The sequence below is a fragment of the Homalodisca vitripennis genome, chromosome 2 (assembly GCF_021130785.1).
Source record: "Homalodisca vitripennis isolate AUS2020 chromosome 2, UT_GWSS_2.1, whole genome shotgun sequence".
In the NCBI taxonomy this organism is placed as follows: Eukaryota; Metazoa; Arthropoda; class Insecta; order Hemiptera; family Cicadellidae; genus Homalodisca; species Homalodisca vitripennis.
The window spans coordinates 34,559,564-34,575,643 of NC_060208.1; the positions used below are offsets into that span (position 1 = coordinate 34,559,564).

Here is a 16,080-nt window from a genome sequence, read left to right on the forward strand (position 1 = left end):
TAAGAGTGTTACGTGTTTGTTCATTAATATCTTATTATTTTTCTAAAGGAGCAACAGTTATTATTTAAATAGGCTTGAAATTATACATGGTGGTTCAATATTAATTTGAACCTGAACTGTATGAATTTTTCTTTATGTATCTTTATGGTATTTTATTAAGTTATTATGTACTTTTCAAATAATTTTGATACGTTTCTTTAACAATATAAATAACGTGTTTAATACCATGAAGACAAATTTCACATCATTTTTAGATTTGTAACTAGTATCACGTTTTTAAGGGTAACGTTTTTGTTTATTAATTTCTTCTGATTTTTTTCTAAAGGAGCAACAGTTCTTATTCAAAAAGGCCTGACATTCGTTTCGAAACCGAACTCATACTGTACTGAACAATATCTAAGATTTTGTTCCAAGATGTGAAGAGCTTGACCCTCGACCCTTCAACTGCAACCAGCGGACCGAGGGAACTGGACTGAGAAGAACCAAGACAGCGTTGTCCGGCCGACTTAAACACACAATTAGTGTAGAGCCTAATTCGTGCCTGTCATAACTCTCCGTGAGAACACATCTTGTTCCCTCCTACTCCCCTCGTTGGCTATTAGCTAATCATCTTCAGATGTCAGATTTCATCACAAGGCAACAATCCCACCAGTCCCTCTGGTCTGATTGGATAATGCGATCTTTCATCGCGGATCTCAAATGGAACCAGAGATTTCGCAGGATAAAGTTTCATTAAGTTATTTACCAATGAAATGGTTTTTAAATGATGGAGTAGAAGGCGAAATATTTCTTACCCTACGCTTCAAATTCACAGCTAATGAAAAAGTTGCGCAACTTAAACAAATATTTTGCTGAATATTATGGATAAAACCTAGTGATCCATGTAAATTTGAATGAAACTATGGTTTTCCCCTTTAATCTTTTCTTTGCTACTTTGGCTTCTGTAAGCTCTGGGAGGAAATGTGTTAGTTATCTAAGAAAGTAATCTGTTTCTTTCATATATCCAGTAAATAAGAACAAGTTGTTAGCCCAGTGTTAAGTTGTAAACATGGAGTACACGAAAAACAACTGTATACCTTGTGACCTGATGTGAAGTGACTTCCGAGAACAATCGCTTTTTATATTTCGATTAACTTTTTTTTTGTTCGTGATCTGACGCTTTAAACCCATAAACATTTACCAAATCGATGTAGTCCACGACCAGATAATTATTTGTTAGTACATGAAAATATCAAGCCCAAACTCGGATTCGAACCCGGTACCCTGGTACGATAACCACTCATCTACCACGGACGGACATAAGATGGCATTCTGACAAAAGAAATCAGAACAAAAATCGAATTCAAAAATTTGTCGCTAAAAGACTGGTTACAAGATTTCATTGTGGCTAAAAGTGCATTTAGCTATTGTTTGCTCCTTATTCTTATAGTAGATTATACCCTCAAATTGTTGGAATTATGTTTCTAAATATACCTGTATAAACTTATTGCATTAGTTCTTAACTAATACAACTTAATATATTTCGCAAGCGTTTTGGTGAAACAACCCGAATTCACGTTAATTTTTATATTTAACAGTTATTGCTTATTAAACTTCACTATAGCGGTCTATTCACTGATAGCGACTAATTCAAGGCGACTCAGATCTGTCAGCGTAATGATTCTGCCTGCTATCATTTAGTGCTTGTTGCCGCTCGTTTTTCTCAACCATCGTTTTTCACATCACATAAAAAATTGGATAATTGTTGTTATAGAAGTAACAAACGTAGAACTATTGTTTTCCATATCTTTTGTACTCATAATTCATCAGTACTCCTCCTTAAATATAAATTGCACTATGAATTTAAAACAATACAAAACAATAATTTGGACTTGCACAAAGTTCGTCACTCATGTAGTTCCATTTTGTTTACTCAGATAGAGCGCTGTTTTGCACAATATAAGTATTTTTACACCAAGTTTCGCCCAAAACTGCGGCCTGAAAAAACACTAATCCGCCATATAGCTGTAACTTTTGGTAGTTGTTATCACAGTCACTGAAACAACAGATAATTATATAACGCAACAGATAACTATACTGAATTATACATGGGTAAACAAACTCTATTTACGTTCATAATTTATATAAATATGCTTAAAGTATAGATGTTTATACTTTATGTTTGGTATTTTAGAAAGTGATTGTCACTAGGTTACTGTATGTTATTTTACTATTAAACATACACAGTGATATTACTCTCACATTTGTTTAAATCATGAACGTATACTCAAAATGTTAATATTTTGTGGCTAAAATAAGTTTACATGTTTCGTGTTATTTGGTGACTGTTAGCGAATATTATTGTTTGTACTATGGGTAACCACGATGGCAACGAGAAAACAGAATGGATAAATAAAACAAAGGGAGTTTGACCGTATGATATTTTTTATTTTTGACATATTAATACATGTAGTCTAACTACCACCACATATACTACATCATCTTTTGGTGATTTAGTGTGTAGTAATTTATTATTTGAACACTTATTTGCACGCAAAGTTGGTGAAAAGGGGTTGTTCTATGCAAATTCTGAGTTTAGAACCGTTTCACCCAATGTTTAGTAGTCTGAAGCCTGACGCTGACACAGACTACTGCAATCTGGAGTCCACGTCTGTTTGAAAAGATAACAAAAAATGGTAACAAAGAAGCTCAAAACAAACTTATTGCACAGTTTGCACTCAATTATACACCTGATGAGACAATGAGAACGCCTTTTCACCTCGATTGCACTTGATTTTGTGGTCTAGGTGTCTATCCATGATGTCGAAACGATGCAAGCAGCTTGTTTTGATCTTCTTTGCCGCCGTTTTTTTTCGGAATATCTTCAGACGGACGTTGATCTTCCTTGTCGCAGTCTTTTTTCGGGATATCTTCACACAGACGTGGACGCCGGATTCCAGGACATCAGACGCTGCATTAATTGGAAAATGAAATGGATCTAAACTCAACATTCACATTAAATCTACACTTCCCACTACAGCTACGTTATGTGAAGAAACCCCAGTTGTTCCACCGTGCTTTGGGATCGTGAATAAAGCATCGTAGTAAATAAAGTTGTGCACCTGACGAGACAATGAGAACATCTCTCCTTTTGAAAAACACTTGATTTTGTAGTATAGGTGTCTGTGATATCGAAATGGTGCAATATGCTTTCCTTGAGCTTTGTCTGTCACCGACATTTTCGGATCCCTTTGAGACGGACATGGACTCCAGATTCCAGGCGCTAAGTCTGTCTGATTTCAGACGCTGCCCGAAGTGGGATGTGAAATGGAACTGAATTTACATTCATATTGAATCGACCCTTCCCGTAAAAGCTGTGTTATGTCCTGTTATTGCACACTTTTAATGTGCAAATATAAATAGTGTAATCAACAAACTTTCTGAAATTGCAGTTTACAATGCATTTCTTTCTTCGTATTTGTGTTTACTCTAGAATATTATAAACAGATTTAATTGGTTTGGACTAAATTCTCAAATCTTGAAGGAATTCCAGTATATGTCTAAAACAGACAAATTAGCTGACTTGAATGTTCGCCCAGAACAGTGCACAATAATGGAACATTAAAGAAAGACTCTGGAGAAAACAACGGAAAATTCTAGTTGTTTGATGTATGTGGGTTAAAAGTTTGTTGTATCTCCAAAACATCCATATCAATATAGATAAAATAACGGTTCAGTGCTAAATGGGGATTTGAGGACTAGTGATCAGGAAATGTGGATGCGCAAATTTTATGCTACGTGATCCTGTACAAGTTTGTGAAGGCTGTTTTGCCAAGTAATTTATCCATTTATAATATCTGGTGTTGTATAAATAATGAAGAAAGCTGACTGAATTATTATTGTGGGCTTGTACTATTTGTTTTACCTCTCAGATCAAGCACTCGATAAAACCTTAACATGCCCATTGATAATTTAATTGTGGAAAGATGAAATTGGCAACGAATATATATTAAAAGAATCTCTAGGAAACGTTCCAAATTTCCAGTGTTAATGTTATATAAGAGTAGTTTTATTTATTTTTAAACAACTAATTACTATACAAACATGTTGTTCTGGCAGTTATTCCCAATTCCCTAACCAACTTAATACCAGCTTTAAGTTAATTACACTCATATCCCTTTTTAAATAATAGAATTAAAGTGCAATCGTATTATTTTGTTCTCTCTAATGTTTAAAGGGAAGTCCTATCGAAAGGAAAAATGTGCCGGGGTGCGTGCGTGCGAGGGTCTGATCCTTTAACCGCAATCCGTATTTGCTAATACTATAACAACAATCCGCATTATTAATACTACTTCATTTACACACCTATTGCATATAATTACTAAATTCTCCAATTTCTAAAAATAAGGATAAAATGTTTCCCATTATGGGGATTTATCCTAAACTCAGCATCCAAATAAAGTACATACTAATGATGTATCCAATGATAATTTCAACATTTCACAGAATCCTACGGCTTCTTAAAAGCTGCAAGGTGACCAGGAGTAATGCCAAGCTAGGGAAACATGTCTGGAGAGTATCAAAATTATTGATGTAGAGTATCTCACTCAGATGAACTATAAAGATCGTTTTTACATGAAAACTTGTGGTACTTTAAGTGTTACTAGCGAAATCCTCAAAACTTGACGTTATCTCTATTGTTAGTTAATATTGTTTTTAACAGTATTCACAAATAGAAAGCGTTCTTGATTAATTGGACATTTACGAATAAAAAATCCTTTTAGTTTCACGTTCTTTGATTGGCTCTTGTTCATTATTTATCTGGAAGCACTGATTTGATTCAAGGCTGGCATTCACTATGGATACCTTTCTACCTTATACCCTGATTACATCATTAGAACCCCTCCCCCAACAAAATAAACCTTAAACATAAATGAGGTTACATGAACTGGTTCATAATTTTAAGAAGACGACATAAAAGTTATTTATTAGTTTCATTTACAGTAAGCTATTTATAAGCACAAAACACAACTACAGAAATTCTGCTTTCTCCTCTGAATAGTCCCTAGTCTGCCTAGTGACGAGTGAACAAGCAGCTGATTGCACTGAGAACACTGACAGGTGGGTGACGTCACGGTCAAAGCCCGCGGTTACAGACCTCTGACAAGTCGCGCGGGGTCACAGACCACTAATAAACTGTCGTCAAACACCACCGGAGTAATGGACGATCTGCCGCGCCCAGCCCGCCTCTATCAGATCTTTATTTGTGTATTCACTAATTGGAAGATATTTATGGCTGTGCTGACGGATAACGAAGGAGGTTTATGAGGCGAGCTTGAGGAGATGTAGAGATAAATATCAGGCCTTCGGTCATAACGGAGATTTGCATTGTCTTGTAGAGCATTTCTTCAAACGTTTGTCTCTTGAAAGGCTCATCAAGTTTGAACTGGTCTCCATATTCCGCCTTGAAAACAGACGAAATATGTGAAAAATATACAAATAAAGTATTTAATTTCATCTCAATTTTAGGATAAAGCCATTTTTATTATGGTATTATTATAATTCGGCTTAATAATTATGTTATAACATATACAGCAAATCTAATATTTTAAATGTATGGCTATGAAAATTCTTCCTCATTTGTATATAAGGAAGTATTGTGATGGTAAAACGTCAAAGTTTGGTTTCTCTCATCAATTTTGAAATACGCAGAATCAAAAGAGTGGTTCTGGAAAATGTCCATGTTGTAACATTTAATTAGAAATTTATTGAATTTATCAAGATATGAACTACTTTTATTCAAATCTGGCACTAAAGCTTTTTTCTACATGGCCTTGGTTCAGTTTGTTTTTTGGAGGACCCACGTTTAAAAAAAGAATTATTTGTGATTTTTAATTTCAAAAAGTGCTATTTTGTGTTCTATTTTATTTGTTTTAAAGCTAATTTCAACTCAAAATTATCCCGAGAAAACAAGGTGTAATTTAAAGTTGGTAAAAAAAGAATAATATTGGGCTCCATTTTGTAACATTTAATTAGTAATTTATTAAATCTTTGATGAAAATAAGTTCCGGTGACTGTGGTTGTTTAAATTTCTAATTTTCGATAAACCTTATATTTTGTTAAAAACTTCGGAATTATTTACTATAATTTTTATTTTATACATTGAAAGTTGTATAAACTCAAACTGTAAAACTGCAACATTAATTAGGAAGCTAAACAAAGATATTCTAGATCACCTAATCATTACAATTAATTATGTATCTATAAACTTTCATGATTTGGTAAACTACTTAAATATCCAAAGGTAAAAATCCGTTGTCAAACATACCTTAATCAAAACTGGTTCAAAATTTATGAGAACATACATTCTCATATAAAGATTTGCTTAAGAATCTAAGTCCACTTTCTTCTGTTAAGTCTGAAAACGGTGTTATTTTAATAAAAAATAGTTTTTGAATATAACGAAAATGTACTGAACTATGTTCAGGGTAGAAACTAGAATATTAAAATCATTTGAAACTGGGTGTTATAAAAAATATTTTAGTAGGAAAACAATACTAAATAGTACGAATTATGCTCTAAATGTACTGTATGAATACTATAGGCTAAATCCGTCTAAACTGTAGATCTACTTTCTCTTCGTTACCTCGTATATTTAATTCCTCTGTTTCTTCAATATAGATACGTGCGAAAATGTAGGTATATGGACATGCAACAACGACCCAACAAACTAGAATCCAAAGTTCCCATCCGGAGTTCGACGCTTTGTTTTGCCTCCATTACTTCTTCCTCCATCCTGCCGGAGCAATTACAAAGTTGAGAACTTAAACGTTGCCGGGAGAGAAAGAGGTTCTTTGTACAGAGCAGTGGAGGGCCCTTGTGGTACAATCCCGCTTGATGGCTGGCATTCGACCGCCATTCCCCGCAAATACCCCGCATACCCGAGCCGCGCCCGCCATTGTCTTACCGCCAGGGTGATTAGTTAGGTTCGGTCATACGGGCCAGGTTATGGGTGCCCTTGCTTTGCCACCATATAACACACTTGGCAATCAGGGTGATTTGTTCCAATTTATTAGCTAATCGTGTGAAGAAGTTCGTTATTTTGAGGTTAGAATTTTGAAAATTAGATAAAAAAATATCAACATTTCTAAGAAATTCATTATTTAGGAACGTTAAAGATGCAATAGTAAACATTTTACTGTTTCTAAAGCCTTACTAGGCAAGGACGTAGCTAGCAAGGGGTCCAATAGGTCCGGACCCCCCAAAATTTTCACTTTTTTAGTAAACGATTATTTTTATTTAAATAATTCAGTATTACTGATATGTACTGCTGAAAGATCCTCCCATCAAAAAGAAAAAGGGTCAAGAACTTTTTAAGAAACAAAATGGGGCCTTACTCTCTGTCCACTACGGGACAATATCAGTTGTCTGACTCCCCCCCCCCCCCAATTTTGTCCTGGTTACGTTCTTGTTACTAGGATATGTAAATTAATGGTGATCAGAATTTTACGTGCTCATCTCGTTTAGGAAGCTAATGATAAGTATCACATTTTCAAAAGTTTACCAAAAACTCGAGTATGATTTCTAATGTCAAAGGTTTCATCAGTCATCTAGAAGAATCTCTATAAGATACTTATTCTTTAATCATTTCTTGTTCTATTCGAACGTAATGCCTGGTGAGAAAGGTATTTGACTAGTAATAGCTTCCTTGTTCTATACCAAACCTAATGTGTCAGATATATCACCTGTTTAGGATATTATTTGACACGAATTACTGAATTTACATCATATGGAACTACTGCACTTCTAGACTATCAAAAATGCTGTCTAGGCTTTTACATGACCCAGACCTTTATAGTAAAACTTTTTGGACGCACTTTCATATTTGAGCACTAAAATCAGTTAGTGTTTTCAGGAACGTGAAGGGGCTAAGTATCGGTAAATTGAGACAATAAACAATTGGTGTAGGATCTGAATATTCTGAGTATACTTTAGATTGTGTTTTCTGTCATCTATTAATGTGTTATTACTAAAATACATATATTTCTTAGTTTATGTTTGTTCTATTATGAAAAACCGATAAAACTTGTAATAAACAAACAGGACATGTGTGTAACATACTTTAAAAATATATGAAATGTGTTCGTTGTCATGTTGTGAAAATCAGGTGTTCCAGTCTCAATAATAATGTGAAAATTTGCAACACAGTAATGTTTGAACAGTTCAGTGACAGGCTACATCGACACAAGATACGTTCCTTTGGAAACTAGCATGAGGACGACGAGGAAATAAGCCAGTAATATGTGATTTCAAAGACAAATATCCCAGGTATTGTACCGTTAAGAATTTGCTATATTTAAAAAACACGGTATAAGATTGTAATCTTATACTTTTGGCCTTTAGGCCAAACAATCAGTGCTCATTCGCCATACACAGTCAGGCAATAACACTAACAATGTATAAAACAACACAACATTTCAAAATCAACGAAAAGAAACGCCTGACACTTAAACCCGCGATAAAAGTAACAGTGGGCAAAGTTCAACCTATAGTCGTTAAAGAAACGGCTTCGAGAGTACTTAATAAATTTTTAACGACCCTAATAAAAGTGCAACATTGTAGAAGACCTTGTGATCTACCTTGCAGATAAATCTGCGAGACTCGGACTATCGGTTCAGGACACACTTTGTATGGCAGTAAAAGAAACGACTTTTGGCTTTTAAGCGGAATGACGCTTTGTGAGTATTATATCAGTAGAATTCAGTTGAGGTGTCCAGGTACTATTACAGATATAGGAGTGCTTAGGAATATATTTCCAACTATATAGGGTATCCAGTCGCAATCTTGAGAGCCCGAAATTCAAAACGTGATACAATAAAAATAAAAGCTTAATTTAGTATATATCTTCATTCATTTGGGATATATCTTCGTAGAGATAGGGGACCCAATCCTTTTCACCAGATATCACGACATTCCGGCCATAGCATAATGAGAATAAAAGGAAAATTTTTGATAAAATGGAACCTATTTATCTTTCGATTGGGTATCTAATTACATTCTCTCATAAAACTCAACAGGTTCCGATACAGTCAGAATAAAAGGATAATTTATTGATATTTATTATTAATATTGATATTTGGGTTATCTCTCTATTCAGATAGGTTACCTAATTGCAATCCCTTGTAGAGACACGTAGATACAATGAGAATAAAAGGATAATTATTTAAATTTTCTCGTTTTATATATAATATGATGAGAACCCAATAAAAAACCAACTTATTTTTCCCCAAAAATTCCACAATGAAAACATATTTATGATGAAATTCGTCATTCGATTGGCCGTTCAAAACCGGAAGGCAGATCATTGAATCCTATCTTTTTCTCTCATAAAACTGAAGAAGTTCTGATACAGTGAAAATAAAAGGATGATTTAGCGATATTTGAGTTATCTCTCCATTTCGATAGGTTACCTAATTGCAATCCCTTGTAGAGACACGTAAATACAATGAGAATAAAAGGATAATTATTTAAATTTTCTCGTTTTATATATAATATGATGAGAACCCAATAAAAAACCAACTTATTTTCCCCCAAAAATTCCACAATGAAAACATATTTATGATGAAATTCGTCATTCGATTGGCCGTTCAAAACCGGAAGGCAGATCATTGAATCCTATCTTTTTCTCTCATAAAACTGAAGAAGTTCTGATACAGTGAAAATAAAAGGATGATTTAGCGATATTTGAGTTATCTCTCCATTTCGATAGGTTACCTAATTGCAATCCCTTGTAGAAGCCACTTCGTTAGAACAAGATACAATGAGAATAAAAGCATGATTTAATAATCTTTGGAATTTTGTTGTCCAGAATACGACATGCAGTCGCAATCCATTCTAGGGGCGCGAAGAGCCTGGCATGATACTACAGTATAAGAATAAAAGGGTAATAGATTTAGTTGAAGACAGGACAAAACTGAAAATTGTTAAAATGTTATAATTGGAATAATGTAGTATTGCGCTAAGACCGGCTCTTGTTCTTTTTTCAAACTCTTTGCTTGCTATTGGAGTCAACCACAAAAAGACTAAAGTTTTTGTAACACGGAAAAATTGTAAACTTGTTTTAAAATAAAATAAACTCTTACTTTTTCAGAAATTTTACTCAATTGGAGAGTTCATAGGTAGAATTTAAAGTGTTTATTAGCCTTGTCGTTACATATCTCTTTTAATGTCTCCATAAGCTATGAAGATTTCATTGTTAGATTTGTTTTAGTTTTACTCCTTTATATTTAACTAGTTTCTTGATTTTATTTTATTATACAGTATATTTATTATGACGTCGTCATTCATTGTGTTGTGGCACATGACAATAAAGAGACTGAATTGAACAAGAGCCCAAGACATGGATGACGCCATAAATGTAATCATAATACTCGTAGATATTACCTTAGATGGATGTCGGGATGCATCACAAGCGCCACTGCCTAGTTTTAAATAGTGTTAAAAGCGGGAAAGAGGTGTCATACAACAATAACATCTCTTTTCCACTATTAGCGCTATATTTGATTTGAATATCGTGTAGTTTCTGGTAGTTGTCGTCCGCATTTGTCGTTTAACTCCCGTAGCATTAGCACTGTTCTATAATCTCAAGTTTAATTCCTCTCCCCATTAAATACAAATCTACTGTTTCTAGAAAGTTTAACAATTAGGTGTATTTTTCCTTATTTGAGTTATAATACGCCTAGCAAAGTACAATTATACCGATCTGCCAACGTTTTAACAAGTAATAACACTATAATAAACATCGAGGCTATTTCCTGTACTATCTGTTATATTACATCTGGCAATTAACAGTAGCTGGCAACTATTGAAAAGTGTTTAGTTTTTCTACATTCCAACTTGTTTTAATCGTGAAAGTTGGCTTGTATTTGCTAACCAATCGGTTACAACTTCATTCATTATGTATTATCAGATATTCTTGAGAATTTTGAAAAATCTAAGACTGTTAACCCAGAAACGTGATTAGGCCACCCCAACCCTACTCCGCCTACCTTACCAGATGGCACCAGATTTACTCGGCCTTGACACAATTCTTTCTCCATTTCTGTTCTTCCACTCATTATCTCCCCTAGATCTAATCTTCGTTTAGATCTCTATGTCTAACCCACTTCCCACAGCATTCTGTTGCAGTCCTCTTCTGCCTACCTACGAGACTAACCCAATCTGGAGATTATTAACCTGCAGATTAGGAGGGACTTTACCATAATTTTGGATCGATACGGACTCTTCGTATCTGGAGAATATCGCGCAAGTGGGGCTCGTATGCGGCCGTTTCCATAGCTAAATCTCTTCTAAATCCTTGTACTATAAAAGTTTTGTTAACAAATTTCCAACCAAGGCAGTCCACTACGTGGTTCCATAAACCAGCTCTTAGGTCAGCAATCAGCTCGCCAGGATTTTCTGGAGAATATCGCGCAAGTGGGGCTCGTGCGGCCGTTTCCGTAGCTAAATCTCTTCTAAATCCTTGTACTATAAAAGTTTTTGAACACATTTCCACCCAAGGCAGTCCACTACGTGGTTCCGTAAGCCACATCTTAGGTCAGCAATCAGCTCGCCAGGATTTGGTTGACAATTTGGATGCATTTACCAGGTAAAACTGCAATTTAATAGCTAGCCCAATGAAAAAATAATAGTCACCCTTTCAGGAAATATATTTAATCAACTCTTTCTGTTTTGTTGTTAATCGATGTAAATTACAGCACAGGTCATTTGAAAAAGAGAGTATCCAATGGTTTGCCTTCCGGCTTTAAACGATCAATAGAATGACGAATTTTGTCATAAATAAGTTTTCATTTTGGAATTTTCTAGGGAAAAAATTCGAACTAGTTGGACTTTTATTGGGTAAGATTTTGGGCTTTATGGTAAAAGGTCTTGTCATCATATTGTATGTGATACTCGAAAATTTCAATTGACACTTCCGATTCTATATTCCAATGACGCAGTGTACCGGGTACGACGATTATCGCGAGATAACCGGATCAAGCGACATCGAGCGTGGCTACTGCTTGGATAGATGACAGCAAAGCGATCCTGTCCTTGCAAACAGCTCGCATGTCCGGCCATTGGTGGTGGTTCGGAGGTCGCCTTTAAGCCGTTGGTCCCCAGATTGAGTGTTTGAGAGGACTGTTTAGCCCTAACTTCGCCTGGTAAAATAAGGCATCTTTACTTTACTCTGTGTACTATATTAATGGTTCATAATAATATAAAATGTCTTAAAATGAACGGTTTTTGCATAAACCGTCATGAGGATGTAAGTGATAGGGATTTATCAAATACTGACTAGACTAAGGCACAAGAGCACTAACTTGTCACTCAAAATGAGCCCAAGAAAATGGGTTCCACTTTTTAAAGTGCCAGACGGTGTCACAAATTTGTTATTAAATTGCTTTATAAATTATTCTAACTGCTATCTTCTGTTCCAGGAAAACTGCATGAGGAAGTTAACTCGATACTTCACTCCAGTAAGACGTTGCTGATGAGAAACATCCGTGGTAAACCATTATCAGAGCATCTTATGATTGATGACATTCGCAAATGGAATTTACATTTCTTCCAGGTGTTATGATAATACTTTTTCATAACAGTTGTTTGTAACATTGTAGCAGAAGTTGTTTTATAGAAACATACATAGTTGAGTCAAAGTATTCATAATTGTTGTAAGTAATTCATTTCATATGTAATACCAGTTGTATAAATATTGTATATTAAAGACAATATTTTTAACGACTCCAATGATTTTTCATCATTATAAGATAAGATAATAAAATAAAATAAATAAATAAAATAAAATGTGACATGAATAAAAAAACCTATTACCAAAAACTAAGAGTAAAAGCTATGACTTCCAATATTTGCTATTATAAATATTGCTATTATTATTATTATTTAACTTGTGAAATATATCACAAAATTCTACCTTTCAAGGATGTTTTAATTATGTTTGCAACTCAAACTTTATAAAGCACACCGTCCCTTCCTCTCCTTCGTTCAAACACTCTTTTTTTCTTTTCAAAACACCAAAGGTGTAATTTAAATAATTATATAATTATAATTGTCACTTACATGTCCTTTTAAGTGTTTTAGTAATCACTCACCCAAAATTGTAAGGAAAACATGAATCTTATATAAAATGTCATACATTTAGTAGATCAAAACATACGAATGGAAAGAGAGAAACACTGAATGTGTTAAAAACACCATATATAACAAGCGTAAACTGGACTAAACAAACGAAATGTTTCTACCTTCTATTTTACCTTGGTGTTTTATAAAACCCTTTCGAAATGCAACTCTTTCTTCAAGATTCCTTTGTAAAACACTGCATCAGAAACTGAAGAAAAGAGCTTTTATGTATTTGGCGTGGAAAGAGGGTGGTGGACGAGTGGGTGGGGTGATAGGGGGGAGGGGGGTTGTGTTGAGAAAGAAGCAAGTACAATAGCCCGTCTCTCCACTTACTGAAATTGCACACGTCACACTGTAAAGGAAAAAGGTTCACTTGTCGAAATGAAAAAATATGAAGCTTTCAAACAGTCATCTCGCCTCTTCCCTCCGATTATTGTGGGACATGGAAATGTGACAGGTAGAGAGAGAAGGAGAAAGCGACAGTCCCGTGAGGGCGACAGAGATGAAGAAACACTGACGTCATCTCCTTTGCCGCTCGGTAGCTATCTCCACTTAGAGGACTGCTATTTTGTAAAGGAGTAGCTTTCTGAGGAACATCCTAAATTCCCAGCTTTGTTCCGGGAATACGAGTATTAATATTGTACAGCTATGAAGGGGCGGTTTTCTATATGTACACATTCTAGGCCACTTAACATAACGGGTACTATGCAGTTACGTCTGAGCGTCCAGCTATGTTAGTTTGGAACAGATCAAAATCGTGAAACCTTGTCTAGGATAACACCACGCTGGCATTCATCGTAAGTTTGTTTATCTTTTGAGGGAAAAAACAAGTGACATTGTAAAGACTAAATTTTTAACATCCGCTAAACATTGACAAATATTAATTATTTGAATTTTATGTAATGCTCATCTAGCCACTCATCTAAGAACTCAACCTAGTACTTAAGAAGAATCCCAAGCGAGATATTTTGCAATATCTTGACTTACCAGATATTTGTATTCCCATTCTTTAACCCCTTGAATATCAAGCTCTGACATTCAATTAACTGTATATAACGTGAAGGAAACAGGATTTTCCATTTTCGATTGTTCATTGAAACAAAAATCAGTAACACGACGTTTCGAGATCTGAAATCTGATCTCTTCTTTAGGTGAATAACTAACCTAACACATAATATACATTAACTAAAATAACATAACTATAAGCTAGATTATGATGAACAAATCATATCTGACCGTTATGATAAGCGTAAGTTAGGAATCACAACAACCATGTTATGTGTCAACTCCATGCACACTAAGACACTCCATTAAATCTAAAACATGCAGTTAATCAAAAAAAAACACTAATTTATTGTCATAACTGACCCATAGTATACAGAGTGCACAATAGATCTGCACCCATCGATCAACCTCATATGACCGAAGAAAAGGAATTTCAAACAAAGAATATAAGGTTCCTCTCAAATGTATCATTCGAAATTTCCAACAAAAATGCTTTCTTTAGTGAGGTAATTTTTCTTCGAACTATATTTCTATAAACCATCTAAGTAATTAAACTAATACTTTGGTAGAGTATTTTGCATATTGGTATTTTTTTGTAGATAAATAAAAATGTATTTTAATACAGAATTAAACTTTTTTTTTGGTTATTTAAATTTTTAGGTTTTGCGTGGTCAATGTTATTAAACAATAACACTAACAATAACAGTATTTCGGTCATCATACTCAAGTGTACCATAACCGAATTCCATTGCTTATGAGCACTGAGCAGTGCTTATTGAAAAGATTTTATCTTTATAGTAGTTCTTATTTTGTTGTTAGCTCTCCTTAGGGATATTTCCTCTGGTGTGTACATATGAATTCTGTTGATTTAGGCAATACTTTTTTAATTCATATTCATCATTTAATATAAAATAAACCAAGTATCAATTACATTTAGGATTAAAAATAGAAGGGCATTAGTTTGTGGGCGCCTCAGAATGAGGGACGGAATATGCATACAGCAAGAATTGTTCATGCAACTTTTCGTCATTTTCGGAAGCTGCAGATTAGGAAATAGTAATAATTATCTTATATTAGTAACATTTAATTATTAATAAAAAATGTGTTATTCTCGTTCAGATCTCGACAAAAACATCCATAGAGACAGATTGCTGGTAAGATCCAACCTTTGTTAAAGGTATAGTTTCGAAGTTTTAGAGAGAACATTTTAATATGTAACATATATTTATTAATTAAGATTCAACTATTTTGGTTTCATTTCCTGTCTATGAATCAAATTTTAACATATTGTTATACAAATATCACTTGTGGCTCGAATTGACTTTCCGGTTCAAGGACGAATCAGTGATCGTCATCCAAGCCTTACAAGTCCTGTCCACTTGTTAATGATCTTCTGTCATAAAATACGTTGTTTCTTTTTACTAAGGCGATTAAAATTGTACTAAATGCCGTCTTTTATTAGCTAGGTTGAAATTTAACATCCATTCCCTCTCTTATTGCGTTCTTATTTGCCAGTTTATCGTCACTTCTTTTACTTTTATCTCATTCAAGTTTCGCAGGCGACATTTGTAACATTCCTTTGTTTATTTGCCAAGGGACTTCTTTTGGTTTTATGGAGCACTAGCATAGTTGCAGGTGTGTTTTAGTCTCGTTATGGTGTTCCTTCGCCACCACCAATTGCTGCTCAAGGTGTTGTGAAAGTTTCATTAGTGATTTAATTGTTGTAATTATGTTGTGTATAAGTGTCATAGTGAACTTCATCAACCTTGACTTGCTAAAGAACCCACCAAAGGAAGTTACTAAAGTAAAATTTTACAGTAATTATTGTTCAAACGTTATTTACATAACTAAAATACCGAATCGGACAACGTACACGTCTACAAAAATCAATTGAAAGTTCTACACTGTTAAATGTTT

General features: G+C 34.4%; 1 protein-coding gene across 1 annotated transcript in view; it reads left to right on the forward strand.

The window, feature by feature from the left end:
• LOC124355582 overlaps positions 1-12,763 on the forward strand; it is a 166,274-nt gene extending 153,511 nt beyond the window's left edge. The window contains exon 2 of the mRNA XM_046806744.1: positions 12,459-12,763. Within this exon, the coding sequence (XP_046662700.1) occupies positions 12,459-12,512 (54 nt within the window). The 3' untranslated portion in view covers positions 12,513-12,763. The remainder of the gene's footprint in view (positions 1-12,458) is intronic.
• Positions 12,764-16,080: the final 3,317 nt, after the last annotated feature.